Source organism: Phyllobates terribilis, unplaced genomic scaffold (assembly GCF_046119375.1).
Source record: "Phyllobates terribilis strain yellow unplaced genomic scaffold, ASM4611937v1 Scaffold_5__5_contigs__length_657084704, whole genome shotgun sequence".
Lineage (NCBI taxonomy): Eukaryota > Metazoa > Chordata > Amphibia > Anura > Dendrobatidae > Phyllobates > Phyllobates terribilis.
This window is the reverse complement of record NW_027362765.1, coordinates 350,686,719-350,714,214: the sequence shown is the minus strand read 5'-3', so window position 1 is coordinate 350,714,214 and position 27,496 is coordinate 350,686,719. Positions and strand designations below refer to the sequence as shown.

The window sequence follows — 27,496 nt, the reverse complement described above, 5'->3', positions numbered from 1 at the left end:
GTTGGGTCGGTGACTTCGTCATCCACCAGCTTGTCTTCCACCGCGGCACCTTGGTCCTCCTGACTTGGAGACTTAACAATAACCTGACTTATCAGGAACTGTATCTCATCATCATCTTCCTCCTTAGACAAAATTAGCCGTTTCCCATCATCATCTTCTTGTGGCCATGGCTGATCTATGTTTTGTGCATCACTAAACAGAATGTCCTCCTGTCCCTCTTGGAGCATGCAGGTTGAGAGGCCACAATCAAGAAATGATGTTGTAAAGAGCTCCTCAGAGCGTCCTCGTGTGGATCGCTTGTCTCCTGTGACTCAACATAGTGGGAGGAAGGAGGATCAGAGAGACTATTAAGTGATCCAGACAGGCTGGTGAGACTGGACCGTGTGGAAGACTGGAAGCATTATCTGCTATCCAACCGACCACCTGTTCGCACTGCTCTGGCTTCAGTAGTGATATACCGTGTCTCCCTGCAAAGTGGGACAGGAACCCATAGCTCCCAAGAAGAACAGAAAGAGGGACAAACTATTTTGGTCACGCTCCCGGCCACACCCCAATCCATGCCCATTTACCATCATCTTTCTCCCCTGGCAGGAGGAGCTGTCAGAGGGGCGGTGGTAGTGAGGGAAATTCAGCAGATGGCCGAGACTACAGGGCGCAGACCCAAATCCAGGACTGTCCGCTGTATCCAGGACAGTTGGGACTAGAGATTGTTAACCCTTTTGGCGAACACGCTCGGCATTTTTTTTGGTGCCGCTGCGACTGCATGTGTCCCAGCATCCTGCATGTGTCCCAGCTGTCTAACAGCCGCGACACATTCAGCCGCAGAGGCTCAAACATAGATACCGAGCACGCCGAAAATCCTCAGCGAACACCCGAGCGTGCTGCACCGAAAGGGTTAACACTACACGCTCGCTCATCACTACTCTGCGGTTTTGGTGCATTTTTTCTCTATAGGCTTCTTCTGAAAAAAAAACACATGAAAAAAAAAAAACGCTGCTGCATTTTTAAGAACAGAATCAAAGCTTTTCTGTTGTATTAAAAAGCGTTAAAAACTAAACTCATATCTATAAACTTCATATCTTCCCCAAAATCGCATCAAATAAGCAAGAAAATGCATAAAAGAAACGCAGCAAACACCAATAGTCAGAGAAGATTATTACTGCGTCGTGTGGTGCGAACACCTACAGAAAAAAAAAGAATGCAGCATTTACGCTACGTGTGAACACGGCCTCAGCATTACAGTTCTATTACATTTTTTATGGGTTTAATAAAGAAAAAATATCAATCACACCATTTTTTTTACGCCATTTACCGATCCCCGTAAATAATCTGATTGCTGTGTTCTGCGGGTTGTTACGATTACAGGGATACCAAATATGTCCATGTTATTTGCTGATTTGAGATGTTCATTATTTTCTACAACACGTAAATGACAATATTTTTTTAATTATTAAATGTTTTTCTTTATTATTTTTTAGCAATTGTATAGGCTGAAAAAAATCTCTTATTCTCCCTGTAAAATAAAATGACATACATAGTACCCAGCAGTGTATTTAGATCAGTACAGTCAGCCTATAGTCACAGCCGGCAGTGCAGATCAAGTAGACAGAATTCTAGCAATGGTTTCACTGGAGCTGGTGGCTCAGCAGGATAAGTGTCTGCTGTCTCAGTAATGTTTTAAGGTTGAGGGTTCAGGGACTCACAAAAAAAATATAGGATCAAAAAAAATCATTTTCTTCAGCTCAGTATACAGGCACCATAAAAATACATTGCTAAACACAATGTATTTCTAGGGAGATGTAAACTTTGCTTCTGTACTATCTGTGCTTCTTCACTCTACAAGGCATTGCTTGCCTTGTAGAGTCAAGTTAACTAAATCCTACTCTGATTAGGAGGTTAGAGCTAAAGCCTCTGCATATGGAGTTCCCAGTTCAAGTCCTGGCAGATGTGATCACAGGAGAAAGAAGAGGGGAGTGTAATTTAATTTATTCACTGACCAGTGAGCGGCCCCACCCCCCAAGGAGGAGGAGCTACTGAGTGACAGCAGATCCCCTGCATGCAGCAGAAATGGTCCTGTGCTATGAGCGCCGACCACTAGGTGGCGCTCATAGCGACCAGATCATGACAACTACTGGTGTCTGCTGCAGACCCAGGGTTGCCATGACCACTCATCGGCGACCCGCGATCATGTGACGGGGTCACCGATGGGCGGGTTAAGTGACGCGCTTCCCGGAAGCGCGAGTTAAATGTCGCTGTCGGAGATTGACAGCGGCATTTAACATGTTAACAGCCGCGGGTGGATCACGATTCCACCCGCGGCTGTTGCGGGCACATGTCAGCTGTAGTAATCAGCTGACATGTGCTCGGTTCAGTGCAAGCTCAGCACCGGAGCCCTCACTGAACCAGGAGTGATGACACAGGGCGTACTAGTACGCCCTATGTCGTAAAGGGGTTAATAGCGTAATGTAAGACAAACAACGTAAAAGTGTATGGATGAGAATTTCAATACAGAAAAATGTTTCAACGCTTTTTTTGGAGTGTCTTATACCACCGTAATGTAACACCAGGGCAGCCATCAGGGCATTACTGCCCTTACTGCTATATGGGGCCCGGTGAATAGAAGTAAAGAGGAGGGGCCCGGACCCCCACTTCTTGTGCTACTGCCCAGGATATCTTGTTTCGGGGTATTCTGTTCTGGAGCGCCTCCGCCACCGGCAGTGTATATCTCCTCCGCGCAGGGAGCCTTGGGGTTCTCACAACTGATCAGTTCCAAAGGAGTCCCTCCTCCTCTTCTGTGATGCGCATAGTGGCTGGGTGTGACGTGGGAGGGTAACCCCTTCCCACAACCCAGCAGCCACCGCGGGGACCCTAGCGCAGAGTCATGCCTCACGTTTCGTGACGTCATCGCGGGGTTAAGTGATTCCTGTGAGCGGACACCGATAGCGCCGCTCACAGGCATTATCAGCAACATAAGGCATTTACAAAAAGTCTTAGGGGCCCCAGGGGGGATACATTGGGGGGGATAATACAAATTAGTGTACAACTTCTTTAATGGTGGATGCACATCTGTATTCAGCTGCATAGTATAGAAGTTGAGGAATGTGCTCTGGAAGTGGTGCTCTAGATAATTGTGTGTTATTTTCTGCAAAGAGGAGTCCTGGCTGGAAGAAGGGATGGCCGTCAGTGCTTCATGAAGGAGAAAAGCAAAGATGAAGGACTGCAACTAGAGACTTCACCGAGACTTCACACTGAGTCAGTGTGTTATCTGTACACTGACACTATGCACTGTATACTATGTACATAGCTCCTGTGTATAATGTCACTGGTGATCACTGTATTACCTGTACACTATACACTATATACAGAGCTCCTGTGTATAATGTCACTGGTGATCACTGTATTACCTGTACACTATACACTATATACAGAGCTCCTGAGTAAAATGTTACTGGTGATCACTGTATTACCTATACACTATATACTATACTATATACAGAGCTCCTGTGTATAATGTCATTGATCACTGTATTACCTGCACACTATACACTATATACAAAGCTCCTGTGTATAATGTCACTGGTGTTCACTGTATTACCTGTACACTAAATACAGAGCTCCTGTGCATAATGTCACTCGTAATCACTGTATTACCTGCACACTATACACTATATACAAAGCTCCTGTGTATAATGTCACTGGTGTTCACTGTAATACCTGTACACTAAATACAGAGCTCCTGTGTATAGTGTCACTGGTGATCACTGTATTACCTGTACACTATATACAGAGCTCCTGAGTATAACATCAGTGGTGATCCCTGTATTACCTGTACACTATACACTATATACAGAGCTCCTGTGTATAATGTCACTGGTGATCACTGTATTACCTGTACACCATACACTATATACAGAGCTCCTGTGTATAATGTCACTGGTGATCCCAGTATTACCTGTACACTGACACTATATACAGAGCTCCTGTGTATAATGTCACTGGTGATCACTGTATTACCTGTACACTAAATACAGAGCTCCTGTGTATAATGTCAATGGTGATCCCTGTATTACCTGTACACTATACACTATATGCAGAGCTCCTGTGTATAATGTCACTGGTGATCCCTGTATTACATGTACACTATACACTATATACAGAGCTCCTGTGTATAATATCACCAGTGATCATTGTATTACTTGTACACTATACACTATATACAGAGCTCCCTTGTATAATGTCACTGGTGATCACTGTATTACTTGTACACTATACACTATATACAGAGCTCCTGTGTATAATGTCACTGGTGATCCCTGTATTACTTGTACACTATATATTATATACAGAGCTCTTGTGTATGTCATTGGGAACACCTTGATTACCAGTACACTGACTCTATATACAGAACTCCTATGTATAATATCACTGATGATCACTGTATTACCTGTACACTATACACTATATACAGAGCTCCTGTGTATAATGTCAGTGGTGATCACTGTATTACCTGTACACTAAATACAGAGCTCCTGTGTATAATGTCAATGGTGATCCCTGTATTACCTGTACACTATACACTGTATACAGAGCTCCTGTGTATAATGTCACTGGTGATCCCTGTATTACCTGTACACTATACACTATATACAGAGCTCCTGTGTATAATATCACCAGTGATCATTGTATTACTTGTACACTATACACAGAGCTCCTGTGTATAATGTCACTAGTGATCACTGTATTACTTGTACACTATGCACTATATACAGAGCTCCTGTGTATAATGTCACTGGTGATCCCTGTATTACTTGTACACTATATATTATATACAGAGCTCTTGTGTATGTCATTGGGAACACCTTGATTACCAGTACACTGACGCTATATACAGAACTCCTATGTATAATGTCACTGATGATCACTGTATTACCTGTACACTATACACTATATACAGAGCTCCTGTGTATAATGTCACTGGTGATCACTGTATTACCTGTACACTATACACTATATACAGAGCTCCTGTGTATAATATCATAATATCACCAGTGATCATTGTATTACTTGTACACTATACACTATATACATAGCTCCAGTGTATAATGTCACTGGTGATCACTGTATTACTTGTACACTATGCACTATATACAGAGCTCCTGTGTATTATGTCACTGGTGATCCCTGTATTACTTGTACACTATATATTATATACAGAGCTCTTGTGTATGTCATTGGGAACACCTTGATTACCAGTACACTGACGCTATATACAGAACTCCTATGTATAATGTCACTGATGATCACTGTATTACCTGTACACTATACACTATATACAGAGCTCCTGCGTATAATGTCACTGGTGATCACTGTATTACCTGTACACTATACACTATATACAGAGCTCCTGTGTATAATATCACCAGTGATCATTGTATTACTTGTACACTGACACTATATACAGAGCTCCTGTGTATAATGGTACTGGTGATCACTGTATTACCTGTAAACTATACACTATATACAGAGTTCCTGTGTATAATGTCACTGGTGATCTCTGTATTACTTGTACACTATACACTATATACAGAGCTCCTGTGTATAATGTCACTGGTAATCACTGTATTACTTGTACACTATACACTATATACAGAGCTCCTCTTTATAATGTCACTGGTGATCATGGTATTACATGTACACTTGCACTATACACTGCATACTATGTACAGAGCTCCTGTGTATAATGGCACTTATGGTAATATTAATATTGTGGTTTTTTTTTATTAATAATCAGTATTGTAGTATTTGGTCACTATGGGGTGGTAATATATGGTCCAGTCAAGGTGTGGTGGTATTTGTTCCTTGTATGTGGTATAATTTGGTCACTATGTGGTGGCAATATGTGGTGTGCCCATGGTGTGGCGGTATTTGTTCCTTGTATGTGGTAATATTAGGTCCCTATGTGGTGTAATATGTGATCTGGTTATGGTGTGGCGGTATTTGTTCCTTGCATGTGGTATTATTTGGTCACTATGTGGTGGTAATATGTGGTCTGGTCATGGTGTGCTGGTATTTGTTCCTTGTGTGTGGTATTATTCGGTCACTATTTGGTGGTAATATGTGGTCTGGTTATGGTGTGGGGGGTATGTGTTCCTTGTATGTGGTATTATTTGGTCACTTTGTGGTGGTAATATGTGGTCTGGTCATGGTGTGGCAGCAGTTGTCCCCTGTATGTGATATTATTCGGTCACTATGTGGTGGTAATATGTGGTCTGGTCAAGGTGTCGCTGTATTTGTTCCTTGTATGTGGTATTATTCTGTGTCACGGACGTGGTTTGTGGAACCACTGTGCCATGGACCATGGAGAGCCTGGAGGGGCGTGACTAAGCGAGCACCGGACTGTTCACTAGAGCCTCTGATGGTGAGGTTAGAGTGGGTTCCCGATGAACGCCAGGTGCCACTCCAGGACAGACCAATGGCTGCACAGCAGCTGGACCCAGTAGGACTGACTGGATGGTGCAGCAGGCTGGGCTTACACTGGAGTGTAGCGGGCTGGGTTTTTAGCAAAGTGCAGCAGGCAGAGTTTGCATCAGAGTGCAGCAGGCAGAGTTTGCATCAGAGTGCAGCAGGCAGAGTTTGCATCAAAGTGCAGCAGGCAGAGTTTGCATCAAAGTGCAGCAGGCAGAGTTTGCACCAGAATGAAACAGGTAGAGTTTGCACTAGAGTGCAGCAGGCAGAGGTTGCATCAGAGTGCAGCAGGCAGAGTTTTCGTCCTCAACAACTTAGATTGCAGAACAGGAAAGTTGCTCAGGCACCTCCCCAGTGGGGAGGAAGCAATATATATGTAATGTCCCACAGCCATTGGCTGAGGACGTGTAACAGGGGGCAGGGTGGCAGCCGGTGGTGAGTGGCACGTCAGTGTCAGTGATTAAACCCTCACCCTGGCCCGCTACAGAAAAAGGGGACTCGGAGAATCCCTGGGTGTGTGTGTGTTGTGGTGCTTCCGTGGAGGAGAGGAGGAGACCTCCATACTCACTTCTGACCCGCCATAGCGGGTGTTGAGTCTTTTAAGCTTTAGAAGGAGAAAACCAGACCAGCTTAAACAGGTAAAACCTTCTTTACTTGCAGCCACAGTCACATACAGGGAGTAACACGTGATACAGTCTCTTTGTGATCTCTTCACATACAGCGGCACGTTACCAGCGATGAAAGACACAGACACCGATTTGGACATGAAGACCAACGCCGAGCGCGCCAGCTCTCCGGGTAACTCCATTCTCTGTCCCGCTGCCTGCTTGGATCCACCTCCCTGATGAGGCTGTCCTGTCTTGGCACGTAAGGTGAAGATCCCTCATTGACCTCTCCATCTACATCTGATCTTGTTGTCCCCGCTGTCTAGACTGTTTGGATTCACCTTCCAGATAAGGTTGTCCAAAAACTCCCAGACTGTGACACACACCCCCTTCTCCTGTCCTTTCTCCTGTGTCCTCCTGACACATCCTCACTAGTCACTGTCCCTCAATCAACTAGAACTGCCTGCAATCAGGAAGTGTCCCAGTTCTTCACTGAACCTGCTCCTCCCACACTGGAGCAGCTCCTAAACCCCTTAACTCTTTCCTAACTTATAACTGCATACTCTGTGTGCTACAGTGCCCACCTCTGCACTACTTCTTCTATCAATCTAATAGTCTACCCGCACCAACCTATACTGAACCTATGACATTAGATCATATGAATGCTCATATACAAACATAGAACACAGCATTATGTGCGTTAAGAGGGAAGAGGCGCATGACCGTCCCGGTCAACCTCTTACAGACGTAATAGCAAGTGCACACGCTGGCCCTTTAAGATGGCGGGAGCTCACGTGGGTGTGCCTTAAGAACATAGCGGGAAGCTCTGCTAGAAGCAGGCAGAGCACAGGGAAAGGAAGCACCGACCACAGCGCAGGTGAGTGAAGTTACACGCCGGAGACCCTGCCTGTCAGAGCAGGCATTATAGCGTGGTGCTAACAGTACTCCTCCCTTTATGCACCCTCCTCTTCAGGACATCGAGGAAGTTCTGGGGGAGAATCGGAGCGTGAATGTTCTCCTTAGGCTCCCAGGACCTCTCTTCTGGACCAAATTCCTTCAAGTCAGCAAGGAAGAAAGACTTGCCTCTCACCTTTTTCATGGTCAAGATGTTCTCCATCTCAAAAACATCATCCGAGGCGGCTGGAACGGGTTTGGTACTAGGATCCTTGAAGAAGGGGCTCAGGATGACCAGATTCAGCAGAGGAATCCGTAATGAAGAAGGCAACTTCAGTTTATAGGAGACCTTGTTGATCCGCTTCAGCACTTTGAAAGGACCGATAAAACGAGGACCCTACTTGTAAGAGGGAACCTTCAGCCGGACGCACAGTACAGACCAAAAGTTTGTATTCTCTTGATGAGCTACCTCTTGAAGCTCATCAAGAGAATGCCAAGAGTGTGCAAAGCAGTCATCAAAGCAAAAGGTGGCTACTGTGAAGAACCTAGAATATAAGACATATTGTCAGTTGTTTCACACTTTTTTGTTAAGTATATAATTCCACATGTGGTAATTCATAGTTTTGATGCCTTCAGTGTGAATGTACAAATTTCATAGTCATGAAAATACAGAAAAATCTTTAAATGAGAAGGTGTGTCCAAACTTTTTGTCTGTACTGTACCTGGCTGAGAGCCATATCTTGTCGCGAGGGCAGAAGCACGCGCCTTTTGTCTGCATGTCTCTTCATACCAGCAGAGGATGCTTCTAGAGCGGCTTTGGTGTCCTCCCACAACTTTACAAAATCCTTGGAGTGGACATCTCTGACATGCAGAAGTAGTGCTGTTGTTTCAAAAGCAACTAGCAACTATAAGAGTTATCACAGTCACAGGAGGCAGGGAGTGGTTAGCAGAGCCCCAGGGGGATTGTGGGGGAGTCGTTTACTGTTCTGGCTGGAGCCGTAGAGAAAGCTGGTGTGTGATCTGTATCTCACAGAAGACAAGGGAACAGAATTCAGGTCAGGAGGGAAGCTAAACACAGGTCAGATAGACTCCCTGAGCTCACAGTGTGGAGTATTATCGGGCAGAAAGATAAGGACTGAAAGGAATCGTGTCATAGGGATCATCTCCCTCATCAAACTCTCCCCCCATCCATCTCCATGCAGGTTAAAGAATGCTGTGTACTACTGAGTCCTTGTGAAGGAAAAGCCTGCTGTTTATGCATAGAAGTGTGCTGCCAAGAGATCTAATCTGTCCTGAATTTTGCTACTGAAGAGACTGATGTTATTGTGCATGCTTTATGAGACTGTACTGTAATGAAGATAGGCCGAGGAGAAGTCCAAGACGATATTCAGATGTTTACAGAGAGCTCGCCAGAATCTGGAAGTGAACTGCGAACCTTGATCGGACACAATGTGACGAGGAAATCCGTGCAGGTGGAAAATATGTTTGATGAAGCTGTCAGCCAGTTCAGGAGTAGATGGAAGAGCAGACAACGGGGTAAAATGCGCCATTTGGGAGAAGCGATCCACGACTACCCAGATGAAAGTGCAACTCTTGGATACTGGCAAATCTGTAATGAAGTCCATTGCTATGTGCTGCCATGGACCAGATGACACGGGTAACTGCAGGAGAGAACCGGTAGGAAGTTGTCTGGGTATTTTATTGAGAGCACAAATCGGACAGGCAGCCACGTAAGCATAGATCTCCCTCCTCATGGATGGCCACTAGTAGTGGCGAGAAATCAATTGTAGCATCTTCCTTTGTCCCGTGTGACCAGCCACCTTGGACAAGTGGCCCCATGACAAAATTCGCTCCTTCTCGGATTCAGCCACAAGGATTATTCCTGGGGGAATTTGCGACAGGCTGACTGGAGTGACAGTAACCATCTTGGACGATTCGATGGTAAATTGAGGATCCTCCTCTTGGTCCCCAGACAGAAATGAGCGAGAGAGGGCATCAGCTCTGACATTCTTGTCACCGGACCTGAAATGTAACAAAAAGTTAAAGCGGGCAAAAAACAAAGACCACCTGGTTGGCGTGGATTAAGTCTCTGGGAGGACTGGAGATATGCCAGGTTCTTATGGTGTGTGTAGATGACCACTGGATAGACTGTGCCCTCCAGCAGGTATTGCTACTCTTCCAAAGCCATTTTAATGGCGAGTAACTCTCGGTCAATGATGGAGTAGTCACGCTCTGGAGCTTAGAAGGCCTTAGAGAAGAAACCGCAGGACACTCGGCGACCCGAGGAAGATTTCTGAGTGAGCACAGCTCCAGCCCCTAATGAGGATGTGTCCATCTCTAGGAAGAACTGTTTGTTCAAATCCGGACGATGTAGAATGGGAGCATTGGAGAAGGACCGTTTAAGAGAGCGGAAGTCTTCCTCAGCCTTAGAGGACCAGTTCTTTGGATCAGCTCCTTTTCGGGTTATGGCAGAGATAGAGTGGAGAAGTGAGGAATGAATTGTCGATAATAGTTAGCAAAGCCAAGGAATCTCTGTATTGCTTTGACTCCAATAGGCAGCGGCCATTTAAGGATGGAAGAGATTTTCTCAGGATCCATCCTGAATCCGGTATCTGAGATAATGTAACCCAAGAAGGGAAGGGCGGACTGTTCAAAAACGCATTTCTCATACTTGGCGTAGAGTCGATTCTCCCTAAGACGTTGAAGAACTTGCCAAACTGCTTGTCGGTGGGAGGCCAGATCTGGGGAAAATACCAACATATCGTCCAGTTATACAACAACGCAGGAATAAAGCAGGTCCCGGAAGATATCGTTGATGAACTCTTGAAAAACTGCCGGTGCATTACTGAGACCGAAGGGCATCACTCGGTATTCATAATGTCCGTCCCTGGTGTTGAAGGACGTCTTCCACTCGTCTCCCCGGCGAATGCGGATTGAATATAATTTGGTGAAGATCCTGGCACCCCTTAATCGGTCAAATAACTCAGGGATCAGTGGGATAGGGTATATATTTTTTTACCGTGATCTGGTTGAGGCCCCGATAGTCTATATAGGGTCGGAGTGATCCGTCTCTCTTTTTAGCAAAGAAAAACCGAGCCCCAGCAGGAGTGGAGGACTTCTGAATGAACCCCCTGGCCAAATTCTCCTGAATGTTGTCCAACATAGCTTGAGTCTCAGCTGGGGACAGAGGGTAAATCCGGCCTCTAGGAGGTGTAGATCTGGGAATCAAGCCGATAGGGCATTCATACGGCCTGTGAGGTGGCAAAGTCTCTGCTTCCTTTTTGTCGAATACATTGGCAAAGGACCAATAGGCAGACAGCAAACTGGGCAGCGATACTGGAGAAGACGGGGCCTTAGCCGGACGTTCTGGAGCCAGACAATTCTCATGACAGGAATTTCCCCAGAGGAGCACCTCTCCAGTCCTCCAGTCCAACACAGGTTCGTGCTCGTCGTAGCCATGGTAGGCCTAAGAGAAAGGCGTGTGACGTGGGAAAGAACATAGAAGACTATCTTCTCAGTATGAAGCATCCCAATACAGACCTCAAGCGGCACAGTAGCCAGACGAACCCTATCCTAAAGAGTTCTTCCATCGAAAGAAGTTATTGCCAGAGGGTTTTGGAGCGGATGAACTGGGATTTGGAAGCGATCCACTACTTACTGGAGGATAAAATTTCCCCGAATCCAAATACGCTGTGTCAATAAACTGGGATTCACCGATTGTCACAGCCACAGTAAGGGTCAGAGGTTGAGAAGTGTCTTTTCCGTCTAGGGAGGCCTCTCCTACTCACCCTAGATGCTGGAGTTTTCCGAATTCTCCTACTGACCCTAGATGCTGAAGTTTTCCGGATTCACCGGACAGGCGCAAAAGAAGTGGGCCATGTCTGCATATTACAGGCACTGGCCTTTAGCGCCACGATCCCTCTGTCACTGACTGGTGAGTGCAAAGTGGTCGACCTGCATGGGTTCACGTGAGGCCTCGACAGGGAAGGGCGAAGGAACAAGTGGCCTTTGAAAGGATGGAGCCAGGCGATGCAATCCTTTTTCACGTGCCACCTCATGGGCACGCTTTCGGAAACGAAGGTCTATACGGATGACGAGGGAGATCAGGTCATCGAAGGTAGTTGGTAGGTCTCGACCAGCTAGCTCATCCTTAATGTTTCTGGAAAGCCCCTCCCAGAATGTCGCCACCAAAGCTTCATTATTCCATCCGAGTTCGGACGCCAGAGTGCGGAAGCTTACCACATATTGTCCCACAGATGAATTGGACTGATGTAATCGGAGAAGAGCGGAAGCTGAATAGGTGGTTGGCCCGGGTTCATCGAATACTTTGCGAAAAGCCTACAAGAATACCGGCAGATTGGAGATGATCGGGTCCTCTCTCTCCCATAATGGGTTCAACCACGCCAGGGCCTCACCTCCAAGGTACGACATAAGGAATGCTACCTTTGTTCAGTCTGTCGGGAAGTGGTGAGGAAGAAGTTCAAAATGTAGCTGGCACTGATTGATGAATGCGGCAGAGCTTCGGATTGCCGTCAAAGCGTGGTGGTGCTGCGAGTCAGGGGCCTGGCCCTCCAACTAAGCAAACAGTCTGCGAAGTTTCCGGAAAAGACATGGCTGCTTGGGCATGAGGGAAATCTGGAGAGATGTTTAAGGTCTCTAACTTGGTAGTCAGGGACTGCAACTGCATTGACAACTCTTCCTGCTCGCCTTTTCTGTCAGCAGAGCTCTTGGTACATGGTCTGACCAGGCAGGATCCGGGGTCCAGCGGGGGTCCATGGCCTGAGCCTTCCCTTGGAGATCTCCCTTGGAGATCACTCTCCCTGGATGCTGGGGCCTCCGTGACTCCTAGCCCTGGTACTGTAGTCAGCGTTTGGTAGACCTGGGACCTGTAGTCCTCCAGGGGTTCCGGTGGTTCCTACTGGGTGTAAAGGGGTACCTGTAGGCGCGGACCCGGTGTCCGGTATATATATCGGGGTGAGCCTGGTATGCTCCTCTGCCCCCTCGCTACTTCTTCCTTTTCCTTTTCCTCTCGCCTTCGGCCCACTCAAGGCCCTCACTAGGCCTTCACACGTGCTGTAGGCCTTGGCTCGCCTAAGCACAGCAGCCAGCGAGCTGCCTCTTTGCTGCTCTCTGAGCGTCAGCACGCTCTCAGACCCTCTCTCTGTCTGACTTCTGCCTAAAGACTGAGCTGCCTGTATTCCTCACAACCAATTGTCCTGCAATTCCATTCTTTTCTCCTACCACCACCTTCTCTCAGAGGCCACTGATTCTCACCAGTGCCCATTCTCCTATCCCAGAGATAGATAAAACAGGGTTACTTAGTGCATCCACCCTGCTGTTCCAAGAGAACATTCACCATCTTTAGGTCCACTCCACACAGATTGGCCACTGCTGATCGCGGTGTGATATTTTCTGTACGACCAGAGCAATTGTGCTTTGCTCTTCAGTCATCTTATCTGAGTGACTTATTTGGGTTGTTCCACAATTTTTTCTATTCTGTAAAAGCACACATTTTAGGCTCCGCTTAGGACTCTCTATGAACAACCGCCATTCGCTTGGTCGATATTGTGATTTGCCCATTTTCATCATCAAGCCTTGAACATTGTTGAATAAACAAAATAATTTTCCTCCGAGAAGAATTGCAGTAAATCCTTTTCTGTGTTGCGATAGTATGTGATTTTGGTTTCCGGATGTAATAAGTTCCTCTCTGAGTCTAGGTTAGGATACATCCTTTAATTCTGATTACGTCCATTACGTCCATTAATGCCCTTTGTGTTCACCACACAGAAGTAACAATCATCTCTGTGATTCCTCTGTTCTCTCCAGACCATAGGTGAGACAAATTTCACACATTTCCTCGAAACATTTGTCCACTGCCGATGGTGCTCAACACAAGATTTACAGGTGTGGAGGCCATGTCTTCTCTTGCTCCTCTAGTTTTATTTAGCTTAGATTTGCTCTTTTCACAAAATCAGAAATGGATTTTCTTCGTTCCTCAATGTATTCTCTCCACCAACGTAGCAAAAGCAATCGGGATGATACAAACACTGTCTTTGTAAGGAGGCCATGTTATCTCCTGCAAGGATGAAAAATATAAAGATAGGACAAAATAAAGGTATAGAATCACAGATGGTCAGTTATGTATTTGACTAACATCTTAATACTTCTTTAAATACGCATTGTATTTAATAAGTATTCAATTATTTGCAATATACCTCACAGAACATCTTTGAATCTATATTAATACGCCTGTAGAGGAAAAAAATCCCAAATTCATGTGTGGGCAACTGTACATTATCTCAAAAATTAGAGCTGCTACAAAAAAATGATTGACATATTCTGATTCAGAAGACTGAATATACCTTAAATCAAGACTAATACCATTTTTTTTCATTTGTTCCCCATTACAATCATTGTCAGTCCTGAAAGACACAGTTCACTGTGGTTCTGTACCATTTTCCTAAAAGGAGCCCTTCCCTCCGGTAAGCTCTGAGCCATATCTGTGACATCAGGTTTAGTAATTTTCTCATATTATTCCTTTTTATTTCATGTAATTGTATATACCGTATTGTATTGTTCCCATTTTGTATCATCTTTGTATATTTTTACAAACACTGCCTAATTTTCGGATTAAATATATAAAATTTAATAGTTCAGTTTCTCTTGCTCTGTAAGCCTATAGGAACACAGCAAACACCCAAGATGGTGCAAAATTACACATTCTCACCCTTACGCTGGCCCATCTGGGATAGAACAGCTGCGACTTTGGGATTTCCTGGGCCAACTACATCAACCAGTGGCACTCCACTTTGGGTGGACACCCACAGAGAGGAGGTAGTGGCAAGCTTAGGCAGCTGACAGTCCACTGAGGTACAAGGTCAGGAGACTCGAGGGTCCCACCCTGGCTTCTCCGAACATATCCATGGAGCCAGGTGACCGGATTGTCCCAACCTGGTTTTCTCGGAGCGTATCCATGGGTTCCAGGTGACTGGAGGGTCCCACCTGGCAACTCCGAACAACATATCCATGGGGCCAGGTGACAGGTTGGTCCCAACCTGGCTTCTCCGAACATATCCATGGGACCAGGTGACCGGAGGGTCACAATCCTGGTTTTCCCAAACGCCTCCATGGGGCCAGGTGACTGGATGGTCCCAACCCGGCGTCTCAGAACATATCCATGGGACCAGGTGACTGGAGGGACACAATCCTGGTTTCCCCAAACGTCTCCATAGGGTCAGTGATGGTTAAAGGAGCAGATCTGTATTACTTCAGCTGGGGCCAGGGTTCCCTGAGCTGACAGCCTGTAAGTCAAATCTGTATCCCCCTGGAAAGAGCCATGTGTCCTAGCTGCTGTTTTTAAGAGTATCTCTGATTCTCCTTGTAGCACGATGGAAATCTTTTTTATATTTACATCTGTGGCTCAGGTCATCATTCACAGGTCGGAGGGAAAGTGGCAGTGGCTCATGTCTCATTGTTTGAGCAATTAATCAATTTGCGTAGTTTGTATCCCCCTGCTTTGTAAATCAACAAACTAACTGGCCTAGTACAATATGTAATTAGCATATTAACAAACATCATTGTTCCCCAACCCTGAGTCACTGTCCTCCATACCATAAGTTGCAGTAAATATCAACTCAGATGTCAACATTCAGATTTATATAAATACTAGTCTGTCTGTCACGGGTCTGTCAGAGGTGACAGACAGTCGTCCTGCAATGGTTTGCAGGAGATCTCCACGTTTGGCAATGCAGACAGCTGCCTAGATAGGAGGCTGTCTTTAGGACCCAGCGACTACCTCCATTGGCCTGAGTGTATATATACCTGATCTCTACAGGTGGGCATCGCCAGTTAAACTAATTTCTACTTGGTGCTTGGCTGAAGAAGCACCACGTCCTCTCTAGAGTCTTGAGGCCGTGTGCCCTGTTGGAGTTCTTCTAAAGCTAAGTTGTTGTTCCCCTGTGTTGTCTCCCCCTTTTGTCTTTAGAGTGCTAGCGGAGGTTGACTAGTGCTTATCTCCTTCCACCCCCAGCTATAGCCTTACACCAGGGATAGTAGGGTGAGGCACCTGATAGGCGACAGCTGCGGAGGCTGTATAGGGATGTTAGGGGGAGACAGGGTGATGCTAGTCCAGATTAGGAGGTCACCTCTTCCCCCTTTCCCTAATGTCTGGGCTCACACCTAGCATGACTCTCTGTGTTGCACTCACACCTGGCATGACACTGTCCTTCTTGACTTACCAAAGAAAAACACATAAATTCAAAAGTTAACACAAAGATAGAAGTGTATTTCTCCTGGCCTACTGAATTAGACGTCTGGATAATTAAGATTAAAAGCTGTGTCGTCACAGTGGAGTTGACAGTGATTGTACCAGGGTGTGTATATTTATTCCATGCGTTCAAATTAGATGTGTATATACCATACACTCGCTGTGAGTTCCCCATTAATCGGCCAAGTAGAGGAAGCCACCACGGCCTCGTCCATCACTCGTCAGCGGAGGGCTCTTTGTGACAACTTGGTCAGTGTTGGGTTCAGCGTGATCCACCGGCTGTTGTCCTGACAAGCTGTGGATCCTGTTCCAGAACTGTCTGACTCAGAGGTGCCGGCAGCAGCCACAGCTCCCAGAGTGGGATGGACTCTCCTTGCCACTCATTCTGCAGCAAATGGGAGAATGTATGTATACCCTCGGTCAGACTGGGGTGTCTGGGGCCCACAGAGGGAATTGACCTTAGGGGCCCACCCTACAGCTATATGCAAATACCTGTTAGCCGTTATCCTCGTTATAGTGGATCATCAACTGTAAAACACAGGCGGCTCCTGCACATCTACTGTGCGCCACCATAACTGGGATGTACAATTACGGTACTTTGCATTAAAACACGTTATCATCAATCCACAGGTTAGGTAGGTGATAATTTATTGATCTGTGAAATCCAACCATTGGAAACCGTACTGATCAGAAGAATGGGGAACTTTTTATCCCTGATAGGGCACCTTTATCCCCATTTTAAAATGGAGCGGCAGGTGGGATGTCTGACCGCAGCTCCATTCATCCTCTTTGGGGGCTTCCAGAAAAAGCCAAGTGCAGCGCCTTAGGGAATGAATGGATCAGTGGACGAGTCGTGCATGCCGCTCCATGCTAATGGGGATAAAAGTTGCACATGCTGCTGGTCGGTGCAGGTTCCAGCAGTCAGTCCCCACCAATCAATAACTTATCACTTACAGTTGTGCTCAAAAGTTTACATACCCCGGCAGAATTTTTCCTTTCTTGGCCTTGTTTCAGAGAATATAAATGATAACAAAAAACCTTTTTCTCCACTCATGGTTATTGGTTGGGTGAAGCCATTTATTGTCAAACTACTGTGTTTTCTCTTTTTTTAATCTTAATGACTGCCAAAAACATCCAAATGACCCTGATCAAAAGTTCACATACCCTGGTGATTTTGGCCTGATAACATGCATAGCATTTGACACAAATGGGTTTGAATGGCTACTAAAGGTAACATCCTCACCTGTGACCTATTTGCTTGTAATCAGTGTATGTGCATAAAAGCTGAGTGAGTTTCTGGGATCCAGACAGACTCTTGCATCTTTCATCCAGTCACTGACATTTCTGGATTGTGAGTCACGGGGAAAGCAAAAGAATTGTCAACGGATCTATGGGAAAAGGTAATTGAACTGAAAAGGGATACAAAAAGATATCCAAGGAATTGATAATGACAGTCAGCAGCGTTCAAACTGTGATTAACAAATGGAATATCAGGGGCTCTGTAAAAACCAAACAACGGTCAGGTAGACCAACAAAATTTCGACCACAACTGCCAGTAAAATTGTTCGGGATGCAAAGAAAAACCCACAAATAAGATCAGCTGAAATTCAGGACTCTCTGAAAACTAGCGGTGTGGCTGTATCAAGATGCACAATAAGGAGGCACTTGAAGAAAAATGGGCTGCATGGTCGAGTCACCAGAAGAAAGCCATTACTGTGCAAATGCCACAAAATATCTCTCCTACAATACGCCAAACAGCACAGAGACAAGCCTCAAAACTTCTGGAACAAGGTAATTTGGAGTGATGAGACCAAAATTGAACTTTTTGGCCACAACCATAAACGTTACATTTGGAGAGAGGTCAACAAGGCCTATGATGAAAGGAACACCATTCCTACAGTAAAGCACGGAGGTGGATCGCTGATGTTTTGGGGATGTGTGAGCTATAAAGGCACAGGAAACTTAGTAAAAGTTGAAGGAAAGATGAATGCAGCACGTTATCAGCAAATACTAGAGGCAAATTTGCACTCATCAGCCCGGAAGCTGCGCATGGGACGTACTTTGACATTCCAACATGACAACGATCCAACACACAAGGCCAAGTCGACCTGTCATTGGCAGAACAAAGTGAAGGTTCTGGAGTGGCCATCTCAGTCTCCTGACCTCAATACCGCTTTTCTCTTTTTTTATGTGCAATATATACGCTACTTCAGCAGAGCACCGAATCCAAATAACATACATCAGAAGCTCAGAAAACCATGAGCTCAATGATAGAATATTGAATATTGTCTGGTGCAGATATACTATATTGAGTATATAGGTAATACAGTGATCACTGGTGACATTATGCACAGGAGCTCAGTATTTACTGTACAGGTAATACAGTGATCACCAATGACACTATACACAGAAGCTCTGTATATAGTGTATAATGTACAGGTGATACAGTGATCATATATATGCCATGTTTCCTATCTACGGAAAGCTAAAATCATGATATTAAATTTTGCATTACTATCAGCCGACTGGGACCTCCAGGTGAGGAGGCATCCTGAACATCGGGGAAACCATAATTATGAGGGACCTAGCCGCTTCCCATTCACCAGCCCCAATCTGAGGTCACCCAGGTGAGGTATGGGGGTGTGACTTTTATTTGATAAATACAGATTTTGAATTATGAACTAGTTGTGGAGACACTAGAGTCAGGGGGTGCTCTCATCCGCTGTCCTGGATGTCTTTAGAAAGCCCCTACAGGCTGGGGCTCATCTCTCTGAATGCCTGTGCTCCTTCCCTGTGGGCATAATATTACTCAGACAACACAGGGAGAGGGCATCACACTCTGGTAAGACTTTATTGGGTCACCAACAATTATAAGCATATATTACATTCCCAGCAAGGATCACAAGATGGTGCAAATGACAGAGTTTCACCCTTCCGCTGGCTCGCTGGGGATGAGAACCTCTGTGATTTCAGGGCATCCAGGGACAACTAACCCAACCAGTAGTACCCCGCTTTTGGTTGGCACCCACAGAAAGAAGGTAGTGGCAAGCTTAGGAAGCTGACAGAGCACTGCGAGGTATGTGTCCTGGTTACCGGATTGTCCCAACCTGGGTTATCCAAACTAATTTGTGAGCTCAGTGTTGGGCAGTGGAGCAGATCTGTATTCCATCAGCTGCGACCATGGCCCCTAGGCTGAAGTCCTGTAGAATCACGCCGGTGACAGAAGCAGGGCCCATTTATAACTTTCAGCTCCCATTTCAGAGCATTATGTCCTACAGGATTGGGAGGAGGTATTCATGGTTGTTACCTCATTGTTCAATTAGACTGCATAATTGTCCTCCAAGTTGTGCAGACTAGTGCACTGCAGGGGACTGATGCAATCTGTAATCAGCAGGCATTTCAAAAATTAGCAAACAAAAAGGGTCATCAGACAGTCTCACATGAAACAATGGCTCATGTCCCTTGACTTACTGAACAAAGGAATAGCACATCTGGCATAATTAAGAATAATTCTCCCCCACACAAGTGGCCAGATTGACTCTGAGTCGTCACACTAGTTTTCTTGTTTTATTGTGAAGCTGGCAGTGACCATACCGGGATATATATATATATATATATATATATATATATTACAGGCGTTGGAATCGGAAGTGTATATACCATACGCTCACTGTGAGTTCCCCAATAACCGGCCTAGTAGGAGAAGCAGCCGCGGCCTCGTCCATCACTTGTCAGTCAATTGCGTAATTGTCCTCCTGTTTTTTTATTTTGTTAGTAGCAGCTGGCACCTTCCATGCCAGGCACTGGCAGACAGACAGAAAAGGGCCCTTGTGCAAGAACAGGATACAGGCCCTTTGTAGTTTAATAGCGATGTATAATACACAATTCTACCTGCTTTGACCCTCCAACGTCCTGGGCCCCTGTGTGACTGCAGAGATGGCACCAATGACATGTCCTCCCCTGATGACAGGCACAGGACCTCCCCTGATGACAGGCACAGGACCTCCGATGCCATACATCCAATGTCCATGCCATATCTCACCGATTGCCCTGCAGTGTGGGGCTCAGACTGAATTTTGGTGCCCGATCCAGTGTTTTCTTGGATAGTCTTCTGCTTGGTGTCCTGTGAATTCACCTCCATTGTCACTTCGCAGTACGGGGGGCTTTCGTTGACATTTGTCTCCACTGGTCAGGAGCTCGGCAAACCTCTTCTTTACTCCTGACATTCCCGGCTCTTTTGCTCTGCCGGCCTGGTGCAATGTCATGGGATGTCACCTCGCAATAGTAAAGTCGCACCACACTGGCTAATCAAAAGAAGAGCCGAGATATAAGGAGGTTCTCAGATCTCCCGTCCAGCGGTCACAGAGAACTGACCCAGAGTCCAGTAAATCCCTTCTCCCACCTCTACCACCCATCTCACCCTGCCCAGAGAAGATTTACTTATGTACATGGATTATAATGGCCCCAAAGTTTAGCAGCTGACACTGTCCTGCAGCAAAATCATACAGTCATCTAAGGCCATGTTCCCACATAGCGTAAATGCTGCATTTTTCTACTGTTTATTTATACAGTAAATTATCTGCGTTCAACATTCCAACCTTAGTTGATGTAATTTCATGACAACTCGGCCTCTGGCCATGGTGAGATTAGGATCCTACAGAACTATGGATTTTGGTGCATTTTCCCTCTAAACTTCTACAGGAAGCCTGAAAAACTGCGCGTGAAAAGCACAGTTGAATTTTTAGGTGCAAAATTTCAGAGTTTTTGCAATATAAAAAAGTATTAAAAAAAGACCCTGCTTCAAATCTGCAATAAAAAACCCAGCAAAAATGATAGGCCACGTGCACACTGTGAGTATTTCGGGAGTTTCTTTACCTCAGTATTTGTAAACCATAACCAGGAGTGGAGCAATCGGAGCAAAAGTATAATAGAAACATGTCATAACTTCTGCATTTTTCGCCCACTCCTGGTTTTGGTTTAGAAATACTGATGTCAAAAAATGCACAAATGCTGAATGTGTGAACATGGACTTAGCATTTTTGCTCACTGAAACATGGCCTCAGTCCTCCACAGTGGTCAGTAGCGTCAACTGGCCTCAAGTGTAACATCTGAATGCACCATAAATGGTTAATATGATGAGTGGTCAGAGCAGGTGAAGGGAATCTGCTCCACCTGCAGAGCAAGCACTTACACTCAGGACCTGGGTGAGAGGAGCAAAGGCTCTGTGGTGGTGTTGGTGATGGGGTTGCAGTGGCTCTTAGTGATCATCATTGTGTTGGCTGTGAGGGGTGAGTGTCTGAATACAGGCGGTTAAGTATCATGTCCATCACATTGCAGAGGCTTCTCTGTAGGATATACATTACAGAGCAGAAGCCTGAATGCTAGGAAATCCCACAGCACAAAGGTGCGAACCCAGATGTTTGTATGATAATAGTGCTGACACTACTGATCCCATAAAGCTTCACTGTATATGTACAACACTTATCCTGTATTATCCATCAGAGCTGCAGTCTCTGTGTACTTACATTACTGATCCTGAGTTACAACCTGTATTATACTCCAGAGCTGCACTCTCTGCGTATGCACATATATTGCTGTATGGTTTTCTCTTTAGAGTAAATATGAAATGGTTTAGCACTGGACCGGTCAGGAATGTCTTCTCGTGGGCGGTGCAGTTTGTTTTGTAGAGGATTTGGCGTTTTACATCCTAGAAGCCCCTAGGGAGCCGTTTTGTGGCTGCAGCTTTGATTGTGACTGGAGTAGGTCCGGTGGTGCCTGTGGTTTGGTGCCAGGCTGTCTCCAGCTTTGTTCCTATATGACATCAGTAAATGGTGGTGATCTCCTGTTGGTTCCTTCCGTTCCTTCAGCTGGAGAGGTCTGCTATGACCGGTTGGGATGTTTCTCGGACTCCCCTCCGTACTCCTTCACCCTGGAGAGGCCCATCAGCAGACATCCATGGCCGCCAGAAGTGATCAACACTCGCTTCCTTCTGTTCACTAGAGAAACCCCCAAACACTTCCAAGTAAGTGCATGTTTGTTGGTGGCAATGATGAGGCTCCTGATGGGGGGATGATGAGGGTCCTCATTGGTCAGAGGGGACAAACCTGCAGGATTCTCTTCAGTTCAAGCTGTAGTAATACAATGTCACTGTATACGGAGGTCCCATGTGTATAGAGGCGGCGGTGCTCGTTTCTATGCCCCTCATCCAGGGGTTACTGAATAGAAGTCTTGAGTCTTTGGGGGGCTGCTAGGAGTCTTGCTCACAGTCCTTGCCAGAGCACTGAGGACCTCTGGTGCTACACAGGACACAACATGGCGGCACATGAAATGCCCACAGCTCTGTAGTGCGGTGCCATAGGGGCCTATGTGCTGTATTGTATGTTAATCGGAGGTAAAACTCCAGACTTCTCGGGCCCCAATGGAAAAGCCATATTAGGGCCCCACCTATCACTTATTGTCAGTGTCTTCCTATGTGGGGCAGGGTCATATCCTTTGGGTCTGTCTGCTACCTCTGCACCTCAATGGTGTGAGGCCAAACACCTCCTGTCCTCTTTCTTTAGGTGATCAGTGCTCTTAATGTCTCTTCGGTCTCGGAAACAAAGTTTGATCCCAGCAGGAAATCCCACTTCATTATCCACGGATTCTTGGAGGCAGGAGAGAAGGCCTGGCTGCCGGACATGTGCCGGGTGAGTGCCGTGTCGTAGGGTCGGCCGGTATACTGGAGTCGCTACGATAATGCTCACTGATGTCCTCTGCTCCAGACTCTGCTGCAGGTGTCAGACCTGAACTGTTTCATCGTGGACTGGAGCGGAGGGTCGATGGCCATGTACACACAAGTCGCCAACAACGTCCGCGTCGTGGGAGCAGAAGTGGCGTATTTTATAGACTATCTAAGGGTGGGTTCTGAAACTTGTGGAAATATTTTGATATCCTAAAGCTCTATGGAATTAAGGATAAAATTTCTCCTTATAACGTCTCAGTATCCTGTGGTGCGAGGATGAGCAGACTGGTGTGATGATAGAGCTTCATTGTGCTGCGACTTCTGCTAGGAGAGGGGGGAGGGAGCAGCTTGGAATATGGAGGTCCCTTGTTCTTGGATTACGACGCTTTAGACCCAACTTCTGCTTCTTTCTCACATGTAAAAGCTTCTAACAAGAAGGCTGAAGACGTCTCAAAGGGTTTTATCAAGCTTGGAAACATATGGAACCTGTCATGGTCCCACCCCACCCCCAATTCTACATTTCAGTCATGTAGGTATCCAGCTTTTTATATTTTTGCCCTCTAACTCTTCTGCATCTCTGTAGGACCACTACAGTCACCCGCTGAGTAGCATCTACCTGATCGGACATAGTTTGGGAGCACATGTTGCTGGAGAAGCTGGCAAGAGGTGTCCAGGAATCGCTCGGATATCAGGTAGGGCGGCTACGCCTAGGAGCGCTCAGATTCTGATGGGTGATATTCACAGTGATTTTCACACTTTTTAATTTTTCTTTTTCTTAGGGTTGGACCCTGCAGGACCCTACTTTGCACACACCCCACCTGAGGTGCGGTTGGACTCATCTGATGCAGTGCTGGTGGACATAATTCATACCGATGGACCCCCCACTATTGACAAATTCGGTGGGTATTCTGGGGCCACTGCCCTTAGCTCAGACCTTCATTTGAAGGAGACATAAATATGTCACAGCAGACAGATGGTTACCTTTATCCCTGCTGGCTGTAGTTGTAATGTTCTTGAGCACTAGTGGGGGGGCTTGTTCTATAATTATGGGGTCTCTCTAATCATGTGCCTCACTTTCTTCTAGGTCTTGGTGGGTTTGGGATGAGTCAGTTGGTCGGTCATCTTGACTTTTTTGCCAATGGAGGGAAGGAACAGCCGGGGTGTGCCAAGTCTTACCTGAGGCTTGGGGACCTGGACGATGTGATAGACGGTAACGTGCACTTTCTTCCAGGTGTCGGCTCTTACCTGATAAGATTTCTAATGGTTGTGACTTGTATTTCAGGAATTGAAGAGCAGATGATGTGTAGTCATCAGCGGAGTGTCGCATTATTCACACAAAGTATCCTCTTTCCTAATGGGTTTGTGGGTTACCCAGGGCCCTCGTACAGAGACTTCCAGGAGGTCAGTGGTGCTTTGGTGGTTGTTCTGCCTCTCCGGGCGCCTGCCCAAGGGCCATCTATTGGGGATATAGGAAAGTCTCTACTTTTTGGTCTTTTCTTACAATTTATTCACCTTTTCGGTGACCATATAGATGGCTCGGGAGGGCTGATCCTACTGATGGATTCCCTTTAAGGGTTCATTAGATTTCCTATCCATTTACATGCTGGTTGCTTTTAAGGTCACACAGACTTGGGGTGAATAAACCAGAATCTACACAAGATCCGTGTAGAGGATAGATTGTCAGTGGGTGCGTTGTAGAGATCTGACTGATCACTCTGGCTCGTCATCAATCATCCAGGTGTCGTTAGTAATCCTCCAGTGGAAATGTACAGATCACGTCATACAGAGACTGTTCTGATGCCTTTGAGAATGTTCCAGATGATCTCAGACGTGATGACCTGGAGGACTTTTCTTCCTCCTGGGCCGGTGGATATCGTCTGGTTCCCATGACAGTGGTTGGCACCTTCCCTTGTTGCAGGGTCTGGCGGCCTAGGATGTGAAGCTTCAGATGCCTTCCTCTCGTGTTATTCTTCAGTCTGTGGCCTCTGCCTAATGTCCTGATCTGCTAATGATAATCAGATGGGACATTTCGCCCTTTGATCCATTTTCACTGTAGATTCGGCACCGCTTGTCTAACTTTTATCTGATGCTGAAGTGCAGCTAAACTTCCTTGCCGGACTAGTATTAATCTGTATCCACCATTTTCTTGACCTTTTACAGACCCTGATGGAGCCTTAGTGTCACACAAAGTGCAACACGAAGGGATGAGGGGGAAGGGAGCCCAGACACTAAGGAAAGAAGGGGTGGAGACCTCCTAGGCTGATCGGTTATCACGGTTTCCCACCTCCCCCTAATGTTTCTATATTGGTTGCTCACCAATCGCCGAGAAGGAACCTAAAACCCTGTATCTCCCTAGAGCAAGGCCCTGGCTAGAGAAGGGGAGGGGTATCAGCACTAGTCAGTCCCCACTAACAACTAAAGACAAGAGGGGAGGCAAACTCGGGGAGGGGTGGGGGGGGGGGCAACTTGGCTCAAGCATACTTCAGATATTACACCAAAATTCCTCCTAGGCGCAAGTGAGGAAGTAAGCGGACTGCAATAGCTCCAAGCCTTCACAGGGAAACATGTGAATATCACCGGCGCCTCCCTATAGCAAACTGAAAGTATTTAAACACCCAGGCCAGTGTGTTGATTAGAGCAGGAGGGAGCTGGGTCTTAGAGTGACACAGATCTAAGGTGTCTGTAATGCCAAATGAGGAGATCAACTGTCACATCTGACACTCAGGAGCAAATCTCAGAATACTGTCTCTTGCAGGGTGCTGGATTCCCATGCTGTAATGGAAGCTGTGCCATGATGGGATACTACTCTGATTCTTACACCAAAAATCCCATCAATGAAGTCTTCTTTCTGAACACCGGTGATGTGGAGAACCTGCTATGTAGGTGGAGGGGTCGTGGCGGTCAATGCTGTAGGATCCAGCCTGTCCTGACTTTTGGGGTTGACCATATACACTGGGGACTTGTGACATCTGATGCTTCTTCTGTCTTCCAGGCTGGAGGTACCGGGTGATGGTCAACATCACCGGGAGCATGTTCGTCATGGGCTCGTTCAGTGTCTCCCTTTGTGGGAAGGTTGGTTGTTCTCCTCAGTACATCGTGCACAGGTAAGTCACTGCTCATCACCTGACTAGGCACTGACTCATGGGGATTGTTGTAATGCCCTGCTTCTGTCTCTAGTGGATTTATTCACTCTGGGAAATCCTATTCTGCCCTTATTGACGTGGACATGGACATTCACCCAGTCATCCAAGTGGAGTTCATCTGGCACAAGGATGCCATTTATGTCATTCAAGCGACCCTGGGGGTCACGACCATAGCTGTAGAACATGGGCCCAGCAGAGCAACGTAAGTAGAAGGCAGCTACAGCCTAATTTCTCAGCTCTGACCCTCTGGTATTGCACAAGGTCAGCATGGGGGGAATTCACTGTGGAAATGCATCATGTCATCTGGTTGTGTAGGTCAACCTCTTGTGAGATTGTGGATGTCCTCCGCATATGGCTTTGTCTACCGCCTGGGTGTATGGGATGGGTGGCCAGTGCTCTGTCATGGTGGCACCTGTGGTATGGAATGTTCTGCAGTGCAGAGCAGGTAAGTTTCATCCAGACGGGTCTCCTACTGGGGGGGGGGGGGGGATGTGGTATCGGGGGGGGGGGCCTGCTGTCAGCCCAAACTGTTCAAATGAAGTCTCCGGTGCTTTATGGCGGCCAATCACTTATACACACCTTGCCACCTGCTTGGTTTCCATCGGTCTCTGCCCTCCTCTTTTTCACGGCTCTGGCGGAGATGGAGGGGAAAGGAGCAGGTGGGAAGGTGTATATGAATGTTCACACCAAGCACAGGCGCCAAGCAGTCATCCTGTGCTGGCAGAGGCTCTTGAATGTGTGGCTCCTTGGCATTAGGGGGGTAGTTGGAGCAGTATGTTAGGACCTGAAGGTGCTGATTGGGAGTCTGGAGGCTCCTTCTGATCCCCATGGTGGTGCGGAGCCTTATGAGCAGGATCCTGGATATTTCTAGGACAATGACTTTCATGTCTTTCCTTCCAGATATCTTTTCTGTGGCGACGAGGTGACGAAAGAAGGAATCCAGCAAAAGCTCGACCCTTGTACCATTTTCTGAGCACACAATAAAATCTGCATTATACGACTCATCCTGTCTGAGGGTTCACTTTTTTTATTTATTTATTTTTTTTTATTTTGGGGGGGTAGTGGGATGTGGACTCGGTGTCCTGACATTAAAGGGGTCTTTCAGCGCTACTTCTGCATTGGACGTGAGTGGGGTCAGTGCTGTTGGGGTACTCAGTGTCCGGGCCTATGGATTCTGGGGGGGGAAATATGTCAGTGGCTGGCTCGGTCCGTGGCCCAGGGATTTGTAGTTTGATCGTGATGCCACCTGTGGTTTCTGGTGGTTTCTGGTAATTTGTAGCAGCGCTGCTGTAGACCTCTGAGGCAGTTGATAGACAGCTGGGATGGAACAGCTCCCCACAGGTGGAGCGGTCCTCAGGGCAGGGTAGAGTTTGACGGTGGGTGGTGATGCTGGGGCTTGTAG

At 46.5% G+C, this 27,496-nt stretch overlaps 1 protein-coding gene across 1 annotated transcript; it reads left to right on the top strand.

Moving 5' to 3' along the window:
- The first annotated feature begins 21,469 nt into the window (after positions 1–21,469).
- On the top strand, positions 21,470–27,067 carry LOC141271561 (pancreatic lipase-related protein 2-like). Its single transcript, XM_073681611.1, has 12 exons — positions 21,470–21,518; positions 22,098–22,252; positions 22,791–22,916; positions 22,992–23,126; positions 23,535–23,643; positions 23,731–23,850; positions 24,036–24,161; positions 24,234–24,352; positions 25,707–25,830; positions 25,944–26,055; positions 26,129–26,296; positions 26,995–27,067. The coding sequence occupies exons 1-12, from the start codon at positions 21,470–21,472 to the stop codon at positions 27,065–27,067; spliced, it is 1,416 nt and encodes a 471-aa protein (XP_073537712.1).
- The last annotated feature ends 429 nt before the right edge of the window (positions 27,068–27,496 follow it).